The sequence below is a fragment of the Lygodium microphyllum genome, chromosome 22 (assembly GCF_053477565.2).
Source record: "Lygodium microphyllum isolate KBCC chromosome 22, Lygodium_microphyllum_v1.1.10, whole genome shotgun sequence".
Lineage (NCBI taxonomy): Eukaryota > Viridiplantae > Streptophyta > Polypodiopsida > Schizaeales > Lygodiaceae > Lygodium > Lygodium microphyllum.
The window spans coordinates 135,616,372-135,638,260 of NC_141156.1; the positions used below are offsets into that span (position 1 = coordinate 135,616,372).

At 39.2% G+C, this 21,889-nt stretch overlaps 1 protein-coding gene across 1 annotated transcript; it reads right to left on the reverse strand.

The window, feature by feature from the left end:
• Nucleotides 1-15,158: 15,158 nt before the first annotated feature.
• LOC148017658 (uncharacterized) lies at nucleotides 15,159-17,401 on the reverse strand. Its single transcript, XM_087663308.1, has one exon. It carries the CDS (start codon nucleotides 16,168-16,170, stop codon nucleotides 15,811-15,813), a length of 360 nt encoding a protein of 119 aa, XP_087519434.1. The 5' UTR covers nucleotides 16,171-17,401; the 3' UTR covers nucleotides 15,159-15,810.
• Between the last annotated feature and the right edge of the window lie 4,488 nt (nucleotides 17,402-21,889).

Consider the following 21,889-nt stretch of genomic DNA (forward strand, 5'->3'; position numbering starts at 1 on the left):
CCCTGTGACATGGATCATTACATGACAATGGAATAGTACCCTCATTTCTACTATGAATGGCTGCTACAACAAGAAATCATTGCCAATAAAACAAACCCTCATCCAAATGTCGATAGATACCTTCAACTTAGGAATTGTCAATATCTTTTACATTCTTTTGCACCATGGATTGTACGATAATAAGTGAGGAAGAACTTCATATAGTCAATCGCATGGGATCATGGAAATTTCTACATTACACATGTGGGATTAGACCATATGACATGGATCATTATGCGACAATGGAATACAAACCACATGGTCTAATGCCATGTGGATATTAGACCGTGTGACATGGATCATTACATGGCAATGGAATAGTACCCTCATTTCTACTATGAATGGCTGCTACAACAAGAAATCATTGCCAATAAAACAAACTCTCATCCAAATGTCAATAAATACCTTCAACTTAGGAATTGTCAATATCTTTTACATTCTTTTGCACCATGGATTGTACTCTATGCACTTGTGATGCCAGGAGGCATATTCCACGGTGGATTCCGTGCCACGGTGGATTCCGTGAGGTTTTACGGTGGATTCCGTAAACTTAGATGACCGGGGCTCATACGCAAAGAGGATTCTTTGTGCGAGAAGTTGATGGGGACGCCTGTCCTTTTCGGGCGTTTCATTAATTTAGTGTGTACATGGGTGATTCCATAGCGGGTGATTCCGCAAAATGCATATTAAATTAATAAACGTTTATGAGTTTAGAGTGCGCACTCGTAATAAATTAAGGTTAGGATTTATTTCTAACCAGTTGATTTATTTATGTAGCTGAAGACTGCTAGGTATTCACTTTTGTCGGTTTAATTGTATTATTTTACTAACGATTGTGAATGCTTCAGTTGATGTGTAGAGATAGCAGCAGTGGCGGAGGAAAGCATTGGAGTTTAGCGGGTATTCGACATTTGGACTATATTTTGATAGGCGCCACGCCTATATTTTGTTATGTCTATAGAGACATTGATTATTGATTATTATTTTGTATGCGCTTATGCGCCCGGATATGTTATTTCTATTTGGACATTGAGATTGGGCGTGCCAGACTCTATGGGCACCGTCCATTAGCTTTATTTTCCTATTTTTGTAGAAAGAAAACTCAAAAGCTAAAAGCTTGTCATATTTTTGTAATTGGGCTATTATTGAGCATGAAGATTGGAAATATACATAAAATACATGCTTTGTGAAGCGCTCACACAAGGCATGGGGGAGATTGAACCCAATTTGTCTCTTGCCTCTTGTCGTGCATGCTTTTACATGGTTTTTTGTGCAAAAAGGTAGAGTTCTTTGTTCTTGGGGACCTTTCGGGATTCACCACGTGAGCTATCTGCGACCGATCTGCGCACCAGTCAAATTTCGTGGGGGGGGGGGCGTTTTTTGGTCGCGCGATAATTTCGGGGGGGTCTTCTGATACTTCGAGGTGATTTTGAGAAGCTTAAGCTTCCTTTAAGCTTTTAAAGCTTTGTAATTAAGCTTTTAGTGAAGAGGATTAAGAATTTTCTCACTGGTTTTCAACGACTTGTTGATGGAGATGTATGAGTGGTCCTCCGCCTGCAGAGCTTGGTCCTTCGCGATCTGACAGTGGAAACAGAGGTTCTTGATCGCCAGAAGTCTGCCTGTATCGACGGTTCGCGATGAGATTGACTATAGAGCCCGTTTGTTCCTGGAGCTCCGCCTTCGCCCGAGATTGGTAGCGATTGGAAGCTCTTGATCTCTGCTCTGCTCTGATACCACTGGTGCGCAGATCGGTCGCAGATAGCTCACGTGGTGAATCCCGGAAGGTCCCCAAGAACAAAGAACTCTACCTTTTTGCACAAAAAACCATGTAAAAGCATGCACGACAAGAGGCAAGAGACAAATTGGGTTCAATCTCCCCCATGCCTTGTGTGAGCGCTTCACAAAGCATGTATTTTATGTATATTTCCAATCTTCATGCTCAATAATAGCCCAATTACAAAAATATGATAAGCTTTTAGCTTTTGAGTTTTCTTTCTACAAAAATAGGAAAATAAAGCTAATGGACGGTGCCCATAGAGTCTGGCACGCCCAATCTCAATGTCCAAATAGAAATAACATATCCGGGCGCATAAGCGCATACAAAATAATAATCAATAATCAATGTCTCTATAGACATAACAAAATATAGGCGTGGCGCCTATCAAAATATAGTCCAAATGTCGAATACCCGCTAAACTCCAATGCTTTCCTCCACCATTGCTGCTATCTCTACACATCAAATGAAGCATTCACAATCGTTAGTAAAATAATACAATTAAACCGACAAAAGTGAATACCTAGCAGTCTTCAGCTACATAAATAAATCAACTGGTTAGAAATAAATCCTAACCTTAATTTATTATGAGTGCACACTCTAAACTCATAAACGTTTATTAATTTAATATGCATTTTGCGGAATCACCCGCTATGGAATCACCCATGTACACACTAAATTAATGAAACGCCCGAAAAAGACAGGCGTCCCCATCAACTTCTCGCACAAAGAATCCTCTTTGCGTATGAGCCCCGGTCATCTAAGTTTACGGAATCCACCGTAAAACCTCACGGAATCCACCGTGGCACGGAATCCACCGTGGAATATGCCTCCTGGCATATACGGAATCCACCGTGGCACGGAATCCACCGTGGAATAAGTTTACGGAATCCACCGTAAAACCTCACGGAATCCACCGTGGCACGGAATCCACGGTGGAATATGCCTCCTGGCATATACGGAATCCACCGTGGCACGGAATCCACCGTGGAATATGCCTCCACGGTGGATTCCGTGCCACGGTGGATTCCGTATATGCCAGGAGGCATATTCCACGATGGATTCCGTGCCACGGTGGATTCCGTGAGGTTTTACGGTGGATTCCGTAAACTTAGATGACCGGGGCTCATACGCAAAGAGGATTCTTTGTGCGAGAAGTTGATGGGGACGCCTGTCCTTTTCGGGCGTTTCATTAATTTAGTGTGTACATGGGTGATTCCATAGCGGGTGATTCTGCAAAATGCATATTAAATTAATAAACGTTTATGAGTTTAGAGTGCGCACTCGTAATAAATTAAGGTTAGGATTTATTTCTAACCAGTTGATTTATTTATGTAGCTGAAGACTGCTAGGTATTCACTTTTGTCGGTTTAATTGTATTATTTTACTAACGATTGTGAATGCTTCATTTGATGTGTAGAGATAGCAGCAGTGGCGGAGGAAAGCATTGGAGTTTAGCGGGTATTCGACATTTGGACTATATTTTGATAGGCGCCACGCCTATATTTTGTTATGTCTATAGAGACATTGATTATTGATTATTATTTTGTATGCGCTTATGCGCCCGGATATGTTATTTCTATTTGGACATTGAGATTGGGCGTGCCAGACTCTATGGGCACCGTCCATTAGCTTTATTTTCCTATTTTTGTAGAAAGCAAACTCAAAAGCTAAAAGCTTGTCATATTTTTGTAATTGGGCTATTACTGAGCATGAAGATTGGAAATATACATAAAATACATGCTTTGTGAAGCGCTCACACAAGGCATGGGGGAGATTGAACCCAATTTGTCTCTTGCCTCTTGTCGTGCATGCTTTTACATGGTTTTTTGTGCAAAAAGGTAGAGTTCTTTGTTCTTGGGGACCTTCCGGGATTCACCACGTGAGCTATCTGCGACCGATCTGCGCACCAACTTGCTACGATAAGCAAAAGGCTTAGAGAATGTAAAAGAGATCCCTTATGTTGAACCCACGTGATACATACATATATTTATGATTCACCTCCCCAAGGGCCATTTTAGGCATTTAATATCTAGGAACAATATGCAAAAATGAAATACATATTATAATCATTAACACAAAACTAATGTCCTGAAAAATGTCACACATTTCACTGTCATCACAACCATTCTTGATTAAATAACTTGAAGTAGACATCATTAATATTCAGGAGACCAATACAAGTAGATAGAATGAGACATCAATGACCATATTCTAGCTTTGTCCTGAAAGATATTGCATTCTTGATCACACAGAATCTGAAAGGTTACAACTTCTTGAATCACATGATAGACACTTGAACTTCAAGTGAACATCATATGAAATATAAAGTCACTTTACACATGCTGATCCTAAAACCCTACATGCATATAAGTACTAGGGTATAAAGGTACTAAATTGGCAATGGAATTTGAGTCCTAACAAAGAATGTGGCTCAATTGGAGGAAAAAGTGAGAAAATAAGCTCATCAAGTTTAAGTAGATGAATAAGGAGCAAGAGAATTTGCAAAAAAGGAATATCTAGCTACTCTTGAGGCCTTGACAAAGTGGCAAGATAGGGTCTTGGAGCAAGCAAAAAATAAAATTGACCAAATGGAAGAGAGAGGTGCAAAGATCATTCAAGACCTAGCCCACTGACAATCAAAGGCAGAACATGAGAGGTATTTAGCCATTGATAGGGAAAAGGTAGTTAAGAAACTCTTGAAAATATAGCAATGGAGCTTCATCTGCACCATTACGGACATCACAAATCCAAGTGAAGAAGACTCTATGGAGGAGCTAAAAAGAAAGCTACAGGTTTCCAAGGACACCCTTTGCACCAACATGGGACCATTGCCACAACAACTTGAGTAGTTAACATTGTTTTTCTTGTAGGTGAATTTTCACTTTTTAGGAAAAAAAATTGGGTCCCCAAACAAATTAGCAAAAAAATTAATTTTTGAGCCCTCAAAATCATAATTTGATGACCTAAAAATGGCTATTTCTATAGAGGAAAAGTATGCATACCCACAAATATATATACAAGAGTATGTAGCAATATGTGATAATGTACATCTTAAATTTAGGACCTTGTCACCAAATAATGATCAATTTTTGAAGAGAGGTCTTTGAAAGAAAAAACATTGGTCATTAAGAGAGGATGTAATGCTATAGCACAAGGAAGAAGAGTTCTCAAGTAAACAACTGAGCAGGATGGGGTTCATAAACCGTGAGGAACCTCCGCTATCACCACCACCACTTGAGGCATAATAATATGATGGGATTGATGTGTTGGTCCCTACACCTCCATAGCAACCACATAATAAGAGATCACTAGAGGAATCTAATTTATTTGACACTAGCAAGCATCCTCGGTAGAAAAGGTTGGAGAAAATGAAAGAAATCAAGGAGTGGCATCACCTCAATACGTGCTAGACACACCATTCTAGAAGGGGAAATAAGTAGTGGGCATTTGCTAGGGAAGAGGAAGTCACGGTCTTAGGAAGATAGGAAGCTCAAGCCACACCCATGCCCTTAAACTTGAATCTATATGGTAAACTTAAACTAGTGCTCTCTATAACTATGGTATGACGGGTGATGCAAACAAGGGATGCCATGGTGGGTAAGCAATGGATTGATAAGAAGATATAGAATGCAAACTTATGGTAGCAGGAAGAAGAAGGGTATTGGTTAAATATGATCCTTGAGGTGGCTAGAGGGTGTGTGGAGTTGATACACAACCAGTTGAGAAATCCCATCTTCAAAGAAAATTACATCACTTGGGTGGCTTTTTGTAATGCTACACTGGTGGAAAGAGGGAATCCCACCTATCTACCCTACCCACAAACACTTGGAGTGTAATATGACCTAGATGCACATGGCCCATATGACTTCCCACTCATCTACAACATTAAAGGCATAAAGCCAAATGATTGACTCAAGTCTCGAGAATGAGATCTAGTGCCATCCTTTGGGAAGTTCTTCGACAACTTTTCAAATTTCCTAGAGCCGTGTCTTTGTCAGCACTTGCAACTACCTCAGAGATTACTCATTGTCCTAATTAATCAAAAAAGGGCTATAGAGAAGGAAGGGATCCATCCCTTATTGTTCAACATGAACACAAGGATAAATAAGTATGCTATGATCAAGATCATCCTTCATGCCAATATGTTACCGGCGTACTATCTAAACTTGCTTGAGGATATGAATGAGAGCCATTTCACCAATTGTTGCAAGCACCCCTTCTTGCCCACTATTCAATTGGCAACTTGAATGGCATTAAAAGGCTATCTCATGAGCAAACTTTTCTTGGAGCACTCTCTTAAGACCCTACCTCCACCATCTCATAGCAAAGGAAAATAAAGGATTAGACGGTACCAAAATAAAAAGAGAAAATGTAAAATCTGTACACATGCACAGCACCTAAGGATCTGACTAGCTCCATCTTCAACCACCTAGCCTTGTCCCCCAAACTTGTACAAGGTCCTCAATTGCAAGACATCCTAAGAAATTGGAAAACTTGTCACCCTAAATGTCATAACATAGAACAATTTACTCTCATTGATTGGGTCAAACCTAGGAAGCCTTGGCTTTCCTAGCGTAGACCCATCTTCCAATGGCACCTTCCACCCACTTACACTTCATGCACCACACACAAGTTTTCCTTGTAGGTACCCTAAAGTCTTAAGAAGAACCATCACCCTCCACCCATCCTTCATCATCACATGACCTCTTGCCCCCCCTTCTGCCATTCCATGTAAGTCCCAAGCACCCTTCCAAGTGCCATGGGATTGGCACTATTTAGTGAAGGGGGTAATGTTAATTGCATGTAGGTTCAGAAAGAAAATGATGGTCAAGTGCCCATACGAAAATTCAAAATCAAATAGAAAGCTAATCAAATAGCAAGAGTAAAGAAAGACTATGGATGACAAAAATTCATAAAATTAAAAATTGAAAAGTGAAAGTTGTAGAACCAATAATAGATATATTAGTTGAATAATGATCACAAGTACTTGAGTCCCAATATTCTTTTGGACACCTTGAGAGTCAAGTGGATGTACAAAGGCATTGGAACCTTGGAAGGAAATTCTCATAAGAGTAACCCCCTTTTGTGATGGTACCGAACCCATGCTTAGAACTTTCTAAACAATTGGAAGGAAATTCTCATAAGAGTAACCCCCTTTTGTGATGGTACCGAACCCATGCTTAGAACTTTCTAAACAATTGGATGTTTATATTGTGATGATGAAATGATTGATTAAGAAATTTTGACATAAGTCAAAGTTAATCCCCATCTATTTGAAAGGAAATCTTTATGTGATTAAAACTCAATGAAAGTCAAGATAACTAGGAACATTAGTAAGATACTAGTAGAGAGAGATTGATCTCTCAAGCTAGCAAGGGTTAGAAGAATATCAACTCTTTGCTAGAAAATTGTCCTAGCAAATCAACTTGATGAGAATTTCATTCTCAATGCTTGGAATAGAAATATAACTGTTACTATTTAGAGTGGGAATAAAATAGGCCAACAAAAGGTATCTCATTAACAAAGTCAAATACTATGAAGTGACTTATCATACTTCTTGTGACATTGAAAGGAATGTTTGAAATATTTGTGGATTCTAAGAAGCAATTTAACTTACACAAGTAAACTCTTAGATGTGCACACTAGACCTCCCCCAAGGTTGGTTGCACTAGCTCTTCATCAAGAAGTTGGATTACCAATTTGGATACTAGGATCAACACCAAATGTGAGAGGTCTCTTCATAAGGACTTTTCATTAGCTAGAGACACAAGGAGCTAGGAAGCTCTAGCCATAATTCATTAGGTGTTCTAAGACTAGCTTAATCCTTGTGAGCCCGAGATAGATCTCTTGGAGGGCCCCAATGCTAGTAGCTACGGGCAGATTTGGTGAGGTTTTTTTGGCCTTCAAGTGGTGTTTGGCTATGGGGACTAGAAAAAATATTGTAATAAGAATAGAGATTAAAATTTTGAATAAGTATTTTAATTTTCCAAAGGATAGTTTTCCCTTGTATTTGTGTTCATGCTTAACTTATGTGAAGAAGTACTATTTAATGGATTAATTAATGAAGCTGGTTTTTATATGTCAAACTAGTACATATTAGGTTGATTAGAAAACAAAAACTACTCCCCAAGGGAAGTAGGTGGCTAGATCCCCAATAAATCTTTCCTATTACAAGGTGGTCTCAATTAGCTGAGAGGCTTCCACAAAAAAATAAAAGTTCTAGATTAGGACAAGCTAGGAAGTGTCGAGAACATTGATTGTCCTATGTGTTGTCCTAGATCTCGACTAATGTCATTTTAGGGGGGACTATACCTTATGGATAGAGGGGTTGACGTGCATTACTCCCCCTTATTTCTCAGTATCTTTAAACCTAGTGCGGCAATGGTCTACTTCGATTTGAGAGATGATAGCAAAGCATCACGTCAAGTTGACATTAGATAATGCAATAATGTAGTTCCTACTTCAGGCTAATCCTTGTGGGATTGAAGGAGAGTTTCCCCTCTGATGTTAGCTCAAGCAGTTCTAGGTTATGAAGTTTGATTATTCCAAGGGAGTTTTGAACAAAAATTACATTTTTAACTTCTTTTTGAACTATCAAAACTTTATGCCATCCCAGACTTGTTACATAGACACATTACAGATATGAAAATGATTTTGGAGCTAATCACTAATGACAATTGTTATGTCTCAATTAATAGATACCACTCCATACCTTATCTTCCTATCCATTGAGTCCAATATATATACCTTCATGATTTCAATCATTCCATGCTAGTACTTCAAAGGAGTGTGCCATGAGATTGGGAATCCATTAGCAAGTGATAAATGTTAGTCCTTAGAGGAAGTTGATTTTAGAAGACTAGCCAAACCCAAGGGATAAGGATGGAAGAAGGTTAATTAGTGTCTTGGAAATATTTTAAGAAGAATATACATTCTTTGGGAGCTCCATTTTTTTTAATGCACAACATGTCCACAAGCTGCATATTTAATTTGTTTATCTCTATTAGTTGTGGATGTGAACCTCTTATATTCTTGTAAAATTTATGTGAAACCTAGGCTTAGTCCTATGCAAGTTATAAAAATCACCCAAAAATTAGATTAGAAGGTCCACAATGGTTGCCAAGGTTTTGGAGAAGCCTATCATTTTTTCATGCACTGTATCCAACCATGAGGCTCAAAGTGGAATGTAAAGAAAGAGGGCCGATGATAAGGAGAAAAGAGGTAGAAAATACCTAACCCTGTATAAAGTACCAATGTATATAATGTGCAAAAATGAATAGAGAGCTCATTCTTGTGTCTACAACTCTTTAGTTTCCATCTTCTCTATCTTCTTATCCATTAATATTCTATCCTCCATTGCTTAAGAGTGAGGGAGAGTGAGAAGGAGATTATGAGAGAGAGTGAGGTGAAGCCCTATCCTCACTCCTTTCTTCCATCCCTTCTTCCCCTCTGTAAACGCCCCGAACAATGTAGTATGCTTAACAATTATGATATTCGCTTGTTTTCGAGATTTAATATAAAAGAGAATGAACACTTAAAGCTGAAAATGAAAATTACTCACAAAATTACAGCCATGAAAATGTAAAAGTAATGGAGACAAGATTGAGGGTTGAAGATGGGCAACCCCCCCCCCCCCCCCCCTGAAGGAATGCATTTCTGCTCAACCCAAGTCCCTTAGGGAAGAGCTCAGTTACAATCAACCTGAGAGTGAGAAGAAGTAATTCTCACTCTCACAAGATCATGCAAAGATGTACAAACACACATGCATTATCTATTATGCAATGATAAGAACTGATTTCTTTACAGTATGAGAGAAGAAAAAGGGAAATTCAGCCTTTCTCCATCGTTGATCAGCAGTACATGGATAGGGCTTGCTTCTTGTAGCTAAAATGGAAGAAAAAGCTCGAGAAGGAGGTGTTGCAATGAATTTACAGGCTTGCTGTCCTGTAAATAGCAGTGATAGAAGAGGGAATATGGAGGAATTTGATAATGAAGAAGTGGGGGATGATGATGGGGATGGATGGGGCTAGTTTCTGGCTATCTGTGGGTGCTGTACATGAGTTTACAGCAAAGAAAAATGATGATCAATGAAGAAAAACGAGCTCTTATTTATAGGAGAGGGGAGAGCTAGTACAAAAGGGGAAAGTGGAGTAGCACAAGACAAGTGTCCAGCCACATGTCATGAGATGTGACAAGTGGTGGGACACTTGGAAACTTGTGTGACAAGTGTCTTGACACTTGTCTCTTCTCTATGGCCTTCCTTTTTGGATTGAATACTGTCAAGAATAGAAACAACCAAATTTAGTAAGCACAGTCAGAGTACAGAACTTACTATTTTTAGAATGATATCCCTATTTTTTAGGACTAGCATTTTTAGGGTAATTCGAGGCTCCTAAAATTTAGGGACCTCCTAAAATTTAGGGATCTCCTAGAATTTAGGGACCCCCCCAATATGGGTATCATATGAAAGCTTTTTTCGTGTACATCGCAAAAATGGTATCCGAATCTTCATGTGACTTTCCTATGCAAAGAAATGTGCATTTCAAGTTTTCAGCCCACACATGCACATTATACAAGCATTTCATGATCATGCCATCTTGTTGATTGTAACTGTCTGTTCTGGTGGATCTAGCCCACACTTCAATGCATCAATCCTTTCTGTGTGCGAGTCTAACCCTGATATGCGTGAGTTCTAGTCACAGGCGCCCAATCGGGTCATATAGGTGGAAGTGTGAACTATCTTTTCTCTAACCCACCGTGTGGGTCCACCATAACCTGTGACCACTCATCAGTGGCCAACTCCAATGCACTTTTCTTTATATCTAATTAGTGCAAAGGAAATAAATTTAATAAATCATTATATAGATAAATTAATGAAAAAGGATACAAATTCTGTTTCTATAGAGTTGTGACACCCTCTTGCCTCCATAGCTTGGGAGGGCAAGAGGTTGAGTGAGAGGGAGTGTGTGAGGGAGAGAATGTGAGACAGTGAAGGGTGGGTTACGAAGAAGCTATTCTTGAACATCTCCTTCTTTTGTGTATTCTCCTCTATCTTGTCCTCTTGGCTTGGAGTGATGGTTCTTGCAGTAGGAAGAAGGTGAGATAATAGCTTGAGGAACACCACTTGGATCATGAGACTACCAAGGACCTCTCTTTCATTTGGACTACAATGGTGAGAAGATAACTATAGTGAATCTATTACAACCTCATGAGCTTTCTTTTCTTCTTCCCTTCATATCAGTGAGAGGGGAGGCATAGATGTTTCAAAGCTACAGTATGAGCTAGCTCTATCAAAGATGGCTTGAGCTATAGATAGATTTGAACCTATTGAAAGGATAATATTCCATTAATGTACAATTGCAAAGCATAAGAAATACACTTATTTAGCTTCAACACAAAATTGACATTGCCTTTGCATGTAGTATCAAAAAGATTGCAAAATGATGCCCTTATTACTTGCCACTTATGGACATCCATCACATAGTTGTTATTAGTGTTTAAGTTGAATGGCAACTCTTTCAATCCTTGCTTGAAAACTTACATATTACAAAGATACTTAGGCTCACAAATAAAATCTACAACATTATAATTCATCATGGTTCTTTCCTTTTTGACCTAGTGGGGGCATGGTAGAGGCCTAATATTCTTTTTCTTCCTCCTCAACTTCAACACAACACTAAAGCTTCATTGAAGTTTCCTGCATATCATGGTGGAATAACTATTATTGATGCCAATTTTGTCACGCATACCATGCATTTGAAACAATCTAATTCTTTTACTAACATTTGATAAATTTTCATGCACAATTTCATTATCCAATAGTTGCAACTTGTGATGCCATATTTATAGCCATCATCTTATTATTTTTGGCATACATTGTAGCCTATATTGCCCTCCAATTATGGTCAATTCAAAGAGAGTCTTCTTCTCTCATTCGTTGGATGACCTACATTATTGTGGTTGCTTCATGCCTCATAACTTTCTTTAACTTTGTTAGTAGCTTTTGTTTAGTACCACAATTTCTGTAACTTCCTTGTGAAAGTATTCTATCCTCTTAGACTTCTTAGTTTTGAAAAGCATTTGATAGGTGTTTAATAGCTTTTGTTTTGCATCACTGGATTTCTTGTCACTTCCTAGACTTCTTACTTTGGAAAAGTATCCAATGGGTGTTTACATTCATTATCCTTTTATTGATGCATATTTTTTACCTCTATATCTTTTGCTATTTGATTTGAAGGTCATTGTGTAGTGAAGTAAAGCCCATAATGTTGATTGTCGAGCCTTTGTGTGTAACCAAGTAATCCTTTATTTCCTCACATATATACACCCTAAGGGATGTCAATGTAGAAAATTTTGGGGTGGTTGGGTCTTGGGGTTCTTTGGATATATTGTACCCACAAATCAACATGTTTTTCCTCGGCCACTCCCTACATGCCAATAACCCCCATGTCTAGAATACAAGTTGTTCAAGGCCTAACAACTAGTTCCATCACTATTTCCCCAAAATCACACCCAACATGTTCACATTTATAAATTTAATTATCTTATATAGAGGGTGTATTCCTCATCCAATGTTAAGTAAATGTGTCTCTTGTATTGCTCATCTAGGATTCTATAGTGGGAGGAAGTTTAAAAAAGTATGAACAAGAGGACAAAATAGTTTAAGATATGTGAGAATGCAAAATGATCTAGTAAAAATGACACAAGCAAGATACTCCTATAAGAAGCCCCTTCCACCCAGGCAAGATACTCCTACAAGAAGCCCCTTCCCCCCAAGCAAGATACTCCTATAAGAAGCTGCCCCGCCCCCCCCCCAATTTAGGCATTGTGGTAATCATGAACAAGCACAAGTGTGTCAGTGTAACTACAATGACGTATAAGCAACAAGTTGATACCAATAATACCATAGAGAAAATGTAGGATCTATTCACTTGTGTTGCAAAGTACGTAGGCTACATGGAATGAATCTATGGAGGTATCTAAGTCTAGTACTAGACCTGTGATTTTTTTTTAAAGAGCCTTGATGACTTAAGAAAAAATCTCGCTTGCAATATGAAACATGCCACCAAAACATAATTTCATTCCAAGGACAAAGAACATTCTCCTTGAATGAGAAAGATGGCAAACTAATAATCAAGTTGTATGTAGTAAATGCATTGGATGGTGGGAATGTGTTGTGAACCGTCAACTACAAGTACCATGACAATGTGAAACTTTTCATGAAAATATCTGAGAGTCTTGTAAAATACTAATTTCTTGTAGGTAGCAAATCTTTAGGCTTTGATCTATGTCCTATAGCTTCTAGATTGGGGGTTTATCCAACACTTAAAATGCACAGCAGGTGCTTAAGAACTTTGCACTATAGGACTCCATCACTACACATCTATGACCATCATCACAAAAATTGTTCAACCTTGTCCATAATCACCTCTCATAGGCCTCCAAATTTAGATCTCTCTACTTTCTAGTTATCACACCTCCCTTGTCTAATCATGTAGGCCCTTCCATGCAACCGACCTATGGTCGATTTTCCCATGGAGATCCTTTAGGATTTATTGTTCATTCATGTGGCTCATGTATGACTCTTTATTGAGAACCATTATTCTTTATGTGACCCATAACTACCTACAAATTTGGTGCTATCATCATATCAAGACTGCACATGCATGCCTACACTTTTCTAAGCATGTCACCTCTTTTCTAGCCTTCTCCGCTTTGGTTGGGCCCCAAGCTTGTGTTAGAGGCTAAAAGCTATTTACACCCCTTAGCTTCTAACGCACACACATGCACATGCATGCACATGCGTGCGTGCGTGTGTGCATGTGTGTGCGCGTGCGCGTGCTCGTACACACACACACACACACACACTCTCTCTCTCTCTCTCTCTCTCTCTCTCTCTCTCTCTCTCTCTCTCTCTCTCTCTCTCTCTCTCTCTCTCTCTCTCTCTCTCTCTCTCCCCACTAATCTTACACACCACCACCTCCCTTACTTTTTGGATTTTCTTGCTTGGGGGTGTGAATGGAAGCTTGTCCCTACTCACTGATGTAGTTTTGAAGAAATATCCCTCCCTTGCACTTATGCAATACCATAGGCTATCCTTCATTGACATCTAGGGGCAAGGCATAGTCATAGGAAGTTGTCAAATTTCAAGGTATTAGGCTTGCGATATCGCAATGTTCTTGATACACCAATTCTTTTATTTTGTTCAATCTTCTTCAACTCTTTAGACATGTAAATGTCCAAACCCCTTCCCATTTTCTACCATTTGAATAATCATAAAATATTTTTCCTTCATTTTTAATTCTTGTTTGCTACCTTTTCTTATAGTCACTACCTTGCCCTCTTTTGAGGATATGAGTGCCAGTAGCTAGCACACCCTTCCCACTCCACACCCCCCCAAAAAATGTTGCATCTTGAGTAGCGTTATCTTGGTTTCATCTAGTTGTGATATGACATCCATAATCATCATACTTCTTTGTCCATGCAACTATTGTTTGAAGAAAGAGATGGAGATATGAATTTCATTCTACCCTACTACTAGATGTGTTTCACTTACTACATTTTTCTTTGCCACATATCCTTGGACCTAATGACCTCACACCTTTACAATATCTAGGCCAAGCATTGGATCTCAATTGGAAATGGGAGCAATATTTAACCAAAGAACAACAACAACCAAAGTTGTAGAGCAAAAAGGTGAACAATGCAAAGAGATATGCTTAGTATTATGCTACAAAGATAACTATTGCTTGTTTCTCTTCTTTCAAAGTAGGATGTTAATAATCCAAGTCTTTAGAATATGAACAAAGAAAAATCTAATGTTAATGTGGAGAGAACACTAGGCATTTGTGTGATTGCAATACAATCATGGGGCCCACTGAACACAAGGCCTTTTGACCACACATAGGCCTAGACTTGAAGGGTTTTTTAATGCTTTTTCGTATACTTCTTGATACGACCACATATTTCATTGTCTTCCTCAAGAGGTTTATATGGCTTTCTAATGGATAAAATATGAACTTATATTGATAATTCGGTATATGAAATCATCAATTTTTTTTAAAATGCGAAGCTATGTTTTAATGGCATGATACTCCGCTTTTGCAAAAGTTGGGTTTGAATGCATACATCCGTGCTTATAGTCATGAGCTCAAACCAGTCGAGCTATGCTCCTAACTTATTATTAGTTTTTCTTAGGCAAGATGTAATGATTTAGTTGGAGCCACTTGGTGCTACTTATGTGTTAGGTAGTAGCAACAACCACATTCAGAAAGAAAAAGCCCTATCACATAACTCAAGAATACTTTATTAAATTGCTACTTACGGGTCATTACATGATCAACAATGTCACTACTTGTAGATTCAATAAAAGATTAATAATAGCCAACATTTGCTAGATAAAGTAGTAGTAGAAGGGCATGATATACCCAAGGTCAAGGGTTCCATTCTTGTGGGTTGCGGTGAGACACCATGTATGTTGGACTAAAATGATTTCGCTCCACTCCATTAGTCACCAAGATGGACATTGTAATGGGACCATGTGTAAGAGTTGACGCTCATGGATTTGGGCAGCCCTTGATTACAAGGATTGATGTAAATTCTAATATTCAATTAATACAAAAATAATTTCCCCTCTAATAAGAAATAATAATGATTTGTTGATGTTTAGACTCAATTAAGATTAAGTAGTAATTTGAAGTGGGGCTCAAAAAAACCTAGAAACAATCAAAAGAGAAGAGAAGAACCTACAAACATGATTGTTGCTTGAAGGTGATGATGGAAAAGGGATGGAGAGAGGCATGACCGACAGATACTCAACCAAAAAAATAAGTCATGTACAATTTGAAAGAAGAAGACCGTTGGAGAGGGGCCAGCACATAATTTGGGGGCGGCTGGGGGCAGGAAGTTATTAAGCGATGGTATTACATTAATCATGAACACATTAGGGATTAGTGAGAGCACTAATCAGGGATTAATCAGGCGAGGGATCATCACTAATCAGAGGGATTAGTAGTGGTGGCATCTTCTTCATTGGGGTGGGTGCGCTGATACGCAACAAGGAGCAGGAAATGGAGGTAGGCAGAGCCTGCCTTGCCGATCATGCCCACAGACCAGCGCAGGCCGCCCTCGAGGCCTCGCAGGAAGCGGCACCGCCTCCTCGAGCCCGCCATAGCCTCGCCTGTGCGGTCCCCCAGCCTCAGCATAGCCACCCTCACCTTCTTCTTGGGTCTCACCTGCACCCTGGCATACCTGGTGTGCTTCATTGCCTGCTGCTGATCTTGATCCATCATATACTTCCTATCCTGATGCTGCTGCTGGTGCTGCTGCCATACTGACACCTCCCTGCACATCATCTTTCTGATCTAATCACTGCAGAACTGTTCATATATGTGGAGATCCTTCTTCGATTTGATGCCCCAAGACCGTCCAAATGCAAAATTATCTTACAAATTTATGATTCAATGCTGCCTCATGTATGGAAACTCTGTATTCAATTGGTGATTCAAGGCTATGCAGACTGCCTAAACTTCCCCGATTCAATGACTCAGATTGTCTCATACGGTGAAAACCCCCGTCCCGAAGCGCTGCTTCCTGCTACAAATATGTTGCATAGGCGGAGTCAATGCCTCTGCTAGAAAAAACAGGCTGATGTCTTCCTCAAACGAGGAAGAAATCTGGTAGAACGATATCTTCCCCAGATGATAGAGATATACAGGACCTCAATCGAAAGACTTCCACCCCGAAGAAGAGAGGTTTAGTACACGGATGAGAGGATGTATTGCAGGAGGTTTAGAAGAGTGTCAACAGTGCTTCTGCATCTGCAAGTCTAAACCTCCCTCTCTCTCTCTCTGTCTCTGTCTCTGTGTCCCTCTGTATATACCTGTGTGCGTCTGTCAGAGCAGCGAGTTAATCAATGGCCAGAAGGACAAGGGGGTCTGGAGAGGCAGGAGATAATGCCTCGTTTGTGCGATCGAAAAGACAAAATCGACGGGACGCAAAGTCGGCTGAATTGGATAGAGAGAAGAAAAGAAAGCCGGCCCTAATGACAGGTATCACATCTGAGGAAATGACAGACACAGACACACAGACACACAGACACAGACACAGAGAGAGAGAGAGAGAGAGAGAGAGAGAGAGGCTCCCCTCACGTTAGTGCATCTGCAATTGCCTCCCCTCTCCTTCCTTTTACTTTAATTAACTAAGGGTACGTTGACCTCAAGCAAATAGATCTCTCTTGCCCTATCGAGAATCCATAATCCAAGGTCAAATTGATTATGTTAGTCACACATATTTCCATCTAGGCAATAACCCAACAAGTTCTTACCCATGATCCAAGCTCAACTTGATTATGTTAGGCAGGCGTATTTCAATTTAGCAATAGGAACCCTATTTGATAAATTGTTTACATAGATGCCTTTGAGCTAAAAGATGCTCTTCTCATGGTATCTTCAAATCAACCCCAATATGACCTCCCACTACCCTCCCACCAATACCCATCCAGTCTAAGAAGCACCCTTACACCTCTCTCTCTCTCTCTCTCTCTCTCCCCATATGTGGGTCTACCATGACCCAAACAAAACATCAACATGAAAAGATTTTATCCACCTTCATGCTCTTGCCTTTGCACATGGTGCTACTCATACATCCTTCTTAATGCTCATTCTTCTTTGCTACTTCTCAAAAAGTTGTACTAACATGGTGATAGAGATCACAATGGCCTCCACTAAGCCACTTGGAAGCAACATGTCAACGTGGTTGGTAAATGGAGACGATGAAGTAGTGTGGCCTGGAAAAGTAGTGCAGTCGTGTAGATATTTTGATTTGGGATGTTTGTGTATATTTGATGTGAAGTGTGAGTGGGGTGTTGAAGCATGTGTACATCTAGCTTTCCTATTGTAATGAATTACATGTCCTTGTGATATTTGTCATAATCATGCATGTGATTCATGTGAGTATAGTGGGTGAGAAATGGAACCCAAAGGATACCCATACCATTATGTATGTTGAATAGACCTTCCACTTTAGACTTTTAGTACCAAAGCAATACACAAGATACTCAAGTAGGGACGAATTATTGCTTACTGACATTACCATTACCATAACAAAAGAAATGTACCCATGGAAGTTCACTTCAAAGGGGCATGCATGTAAGAAACAAAGTGTAAGTTTGATAGATGATTCAAAGATCGTCCTCCCTTTGTCTTGCTAACCTTCGTATTTACAAACTTATATACTTGTTTACTTTGCATTTTATTTAGCAAGCCCTAAGGTGGCCTTGTCTCATGCCAGTAAGACCCCTCTCAGGAGATTTTGTCCTTAGAATCTAAATCAATATACAACAACTCGAGTGGCTAAGAAATTTCTTTTGGATGATAAGGAAAGGTGTCAAAAATGGTAGTGAACTCAAGCCTTAGATATTTGAGTGATCCAATCATCATAAGAGTGGTTTATGACCCTCCTTGACAAGATTGCAACTATGCATTCCACGCAATACAACTTATCTTCAAATTGCGACACTAGTTGATGTAGCCATCGAAGTGGACCAAGGATTTAATTTACTTAAAAAAAATCTTGAAACATGCATTTCCAAAATATAGGTGGTGCCACAAAGTGCAGATGTTCAAGAAAAGTCAAAAGTACTAAGAAGTATAAAGTGTTTTGTAGGCCTTTGTGTTAATTTAAAGAACACATGTAGCCCTTGACTACAAAATACTTACTTATTCTTTCCATTGAGCTCCTTGGGTATCTATACTATCAAATCAAAGGCAACTTCTCACCAACTTTCAATTTGTCACCATCAACTTTCCTTAGTTAATTCATGAAGAGGGTAATTGAGAACGATAGGCAATGTCGCCAATCCTTTTGAAGATGAGATCTTATTGGTTCAACTGTTTAAGGTAGATTTAGGATACCTCAAATACTCTAGCCTTTTCTTGAAACTAAAAGTCACATGTTTGTCACTATTGTATAATTTAATTATACCTTGGGTCTCTTCGTGCTACTTTTCATTGCTATAATAATACATGTATCTCAACCAATCCTCCTTTACTTTAGGGTTGGCATCAACTTAGGAGAGAATTGCACGAACATGAAATTTATGCATATAAACCCTTAAAGGGTGACCTTCCAATGCTTGAATGAATAGTACTATTAGTACAAGGTCCATCCCCCAAGGTGGTCACTTTTTTTGGATGTGTTATTTCAAGTGGACAACAATTGCCCATAGAACTTAATATACTCTACTAAAAAGGACCCATAAATCTACTACCAGCTAGTAACTAATGAGTGATAATTACTAATAATTTCCAAATGTCTTTAGAAATAGCCATGTTTCAAATAGTGTACGTATGTCACAACTTGTTCTTGCATGGTTTTTGGGGTTTTTGCCTCAATCTTGAGATCATGGTGGAATGCTTATTTCTTTAAACATTAACCTTATCTTGTCTCAACTAGCTCTCATGTAGTTAGCTCATACTCCAAGCTTTGAACCAATAGCTCTCTCTCTCTCTCTCTCTCTCTCTCTCTCTCTCTCTCTCTCTCTCTCTCTCTCTCTCTCTCTCTCTCTCTCTCTCTCTCTCTCTCTCTCTCTCAAAACACAAGGAAGTACAAGAAAGATCAAGAAACTTATTTGTAGTTGGCCTACCTTCACTTTCCCTTCTTGCTATAGTCTAGGTCTCAAAGAGGTAGCTTTAGTAGCTATAGAATCCTTGTGTCTCTCCTAGGAAACTCCAAGTTTTATTGTCCTTGATTCAAACGGTTGCCACCACAAGCAATGAAAGAAAGGGGAAAGAAGAAGAAGAAGTGAAGCAAAAGGGAACTCTCTCTCTCTCTCTCTCTCTCTCTCTCTCTCTCTCTCTCTCTCTCTCTCTCACACATGCAAGCAAGAAGCAAGAAGGAGAAGAGTATAAGGAATAAGGACTATCCACAATTCACATAGTTAGATTTTAGAATAATTGTTCTTCATGTGCTACTAATATTTTAATCTGGACTACAAAATAAAAAATGATAGTCACGAGTCTGTATTTCTATATCCTAAAAACTTTAGTCCACTACATTTTTGGCTTCCACCCTGTACTTTTCCTACTATTTTTAGCATTCCAAACTTTGGCTACTATTTTTTATCATTACTATTTTTAGTAGCTTTTAAATTTTGTGCTTTTGGCAACTTATGGTGTCTTTGGTAGGTTATTTAACATTTTAAACTTCAATAGTTGCTATTTTTGTGATTATTATTTATAGATACTACTATTTTTTGTTGCTATTAAAAATGGTGAATATTTTTCCCCTCTAAGAAGTGCCAATCCTTTGGAACTCTCCCTAGTAGTATGTCATTATGGACACCATAGATGTGGAATGTTGGGACTTGGGTGATAAAGTTTAATAGAGGAGAAATGGTTGTTACTAATGGGTATGTGGTTCATGTTATGGAAGATGAAGAATCTTATTTCAAATTTCATACTAGATAGAAACTCAAGAAGTGCTAGATGAGAAGGTTATGCTAAAGATAATGACGTTATTTATTAGCCTCTACTAGATCTCCACAATGAGACATTGGAAAGCCATATGGTTATCTTCTCACACCCCTTATGGTGATGTAAGAGAGAAAAAAATAACTCAAGAGGTGTAGTAGGCACACCTACTTACCTTCACCACCCACGGTGTAGTCTAACTACATTCACCTTAGGAATTCATGAAGAGATTGAGGAAGTAGGATGGATTGGACAATTTTTGCGTCCAATCCAAGCAATTCTTGAAGGACATGGTCTCTAGTGGATTAACTACTATTAACATAATTGGTGGTTATATAAGTGGTGTGTTTCTTAATGAAGTGCCTTCTCCACCTTACTTTGAATAATTGATCTACTACATTTGAAAGAGTATAGTGTAAAGGAGGAAAGTGCGAGTCAAGGAGATAGGTCTAATGGTAAGTGATTTGACTCCCTAGGTATGTTCTACCCTTGAGTCTATGTTGGGAAAATAGGAACAATGGCCATGAAGTAAGGGGTGGAGTCAAGCAATGTGAACAAACAAGAGCTGATGCAACCAAAAGCACCACACACACAAATGGAGACGTAAGCACACAGAGAAGTAGGGTTGAAAACTTCTTATTTTTCCACTTGTACTAAAACATATGTACTATGATTACTAAGCATGGACCTACTAAGGATAGATGAGGTGGCACAATGAATGTGGCACAACCAAGAGTGGGTACATGGTTGTTGTCTAGTTGCTCCCTCACATTATGCTAGTGATACACTAGCATAATGTGAGGGAAGGGGTTCCTCGATAGTCTAAGGACCCCCTTGCATTATGTTGACCTAGGGCCAATACAACATGAGAGAGGGACTAAGGATAGTATTTGGAAAGACCTTACCATGTTGTTCTCATTACCATGGATACTTTCCTAACTCCTTTGTAATTTGATCTACTGGTGTCCATTTTATAGGTTATTTGACACTTGATAAAAGAAACGAGGAATATACCCATGAAACAAGGCAAAGATAAAAAGAAATAAGGAAGATACCTAAGAGGACCGACACAATGCAATGGAAGCCTTGGGCCAACACAAGGTGCAAAAGGGGCCCTCTAGGCCATATGGGGCCCCCCTCTTGCATTTTGATAGCCCAAAGCCCCCTTACATTGTACTAGCATAGGGCCAATGCAATAGGGAGGGAGGAAGAGGGGGGAGGAAGGAGGAGGGAGGGGAGGGGAGGGGATCCACATAATGTGAGAAGGGGTGATAATCTCAAGGGTTCCCGTCATGTTGTGTAGGTCCATGCTCTTCGCATTATGCTGATCCTCTCTTGGGTATCTTTCCCATTTCCTCATATATTAACCTCATGATCTTTGTTTTGAGTGTTTTTGGGCTCCAAAATGGGGGTTTTGGCCATTGTAAATGCAATGGCACCATTAGTTTTGTCCAATTCTCTAGCCAAATGGTCAATTTTTGACTATTAATTGATTTTTGTATCTAGAATGGCTCAAAAGTCCCATGAAGTGTCAAAAAATCTCAAAATGAACACTAGGAGATCAATTTATGAAGGAATTGGGTGGTGATGATAGAGATAATGT

Coding starts and splice junctions, on each gene's coding strand:
- LOC148017658 (XM_087663308.1), bottom strand. CDS start 16,170: ATGATGTGCAGGGAGGTGTCAGTATGGCAGCAGCACCAGCAGCAGCAT.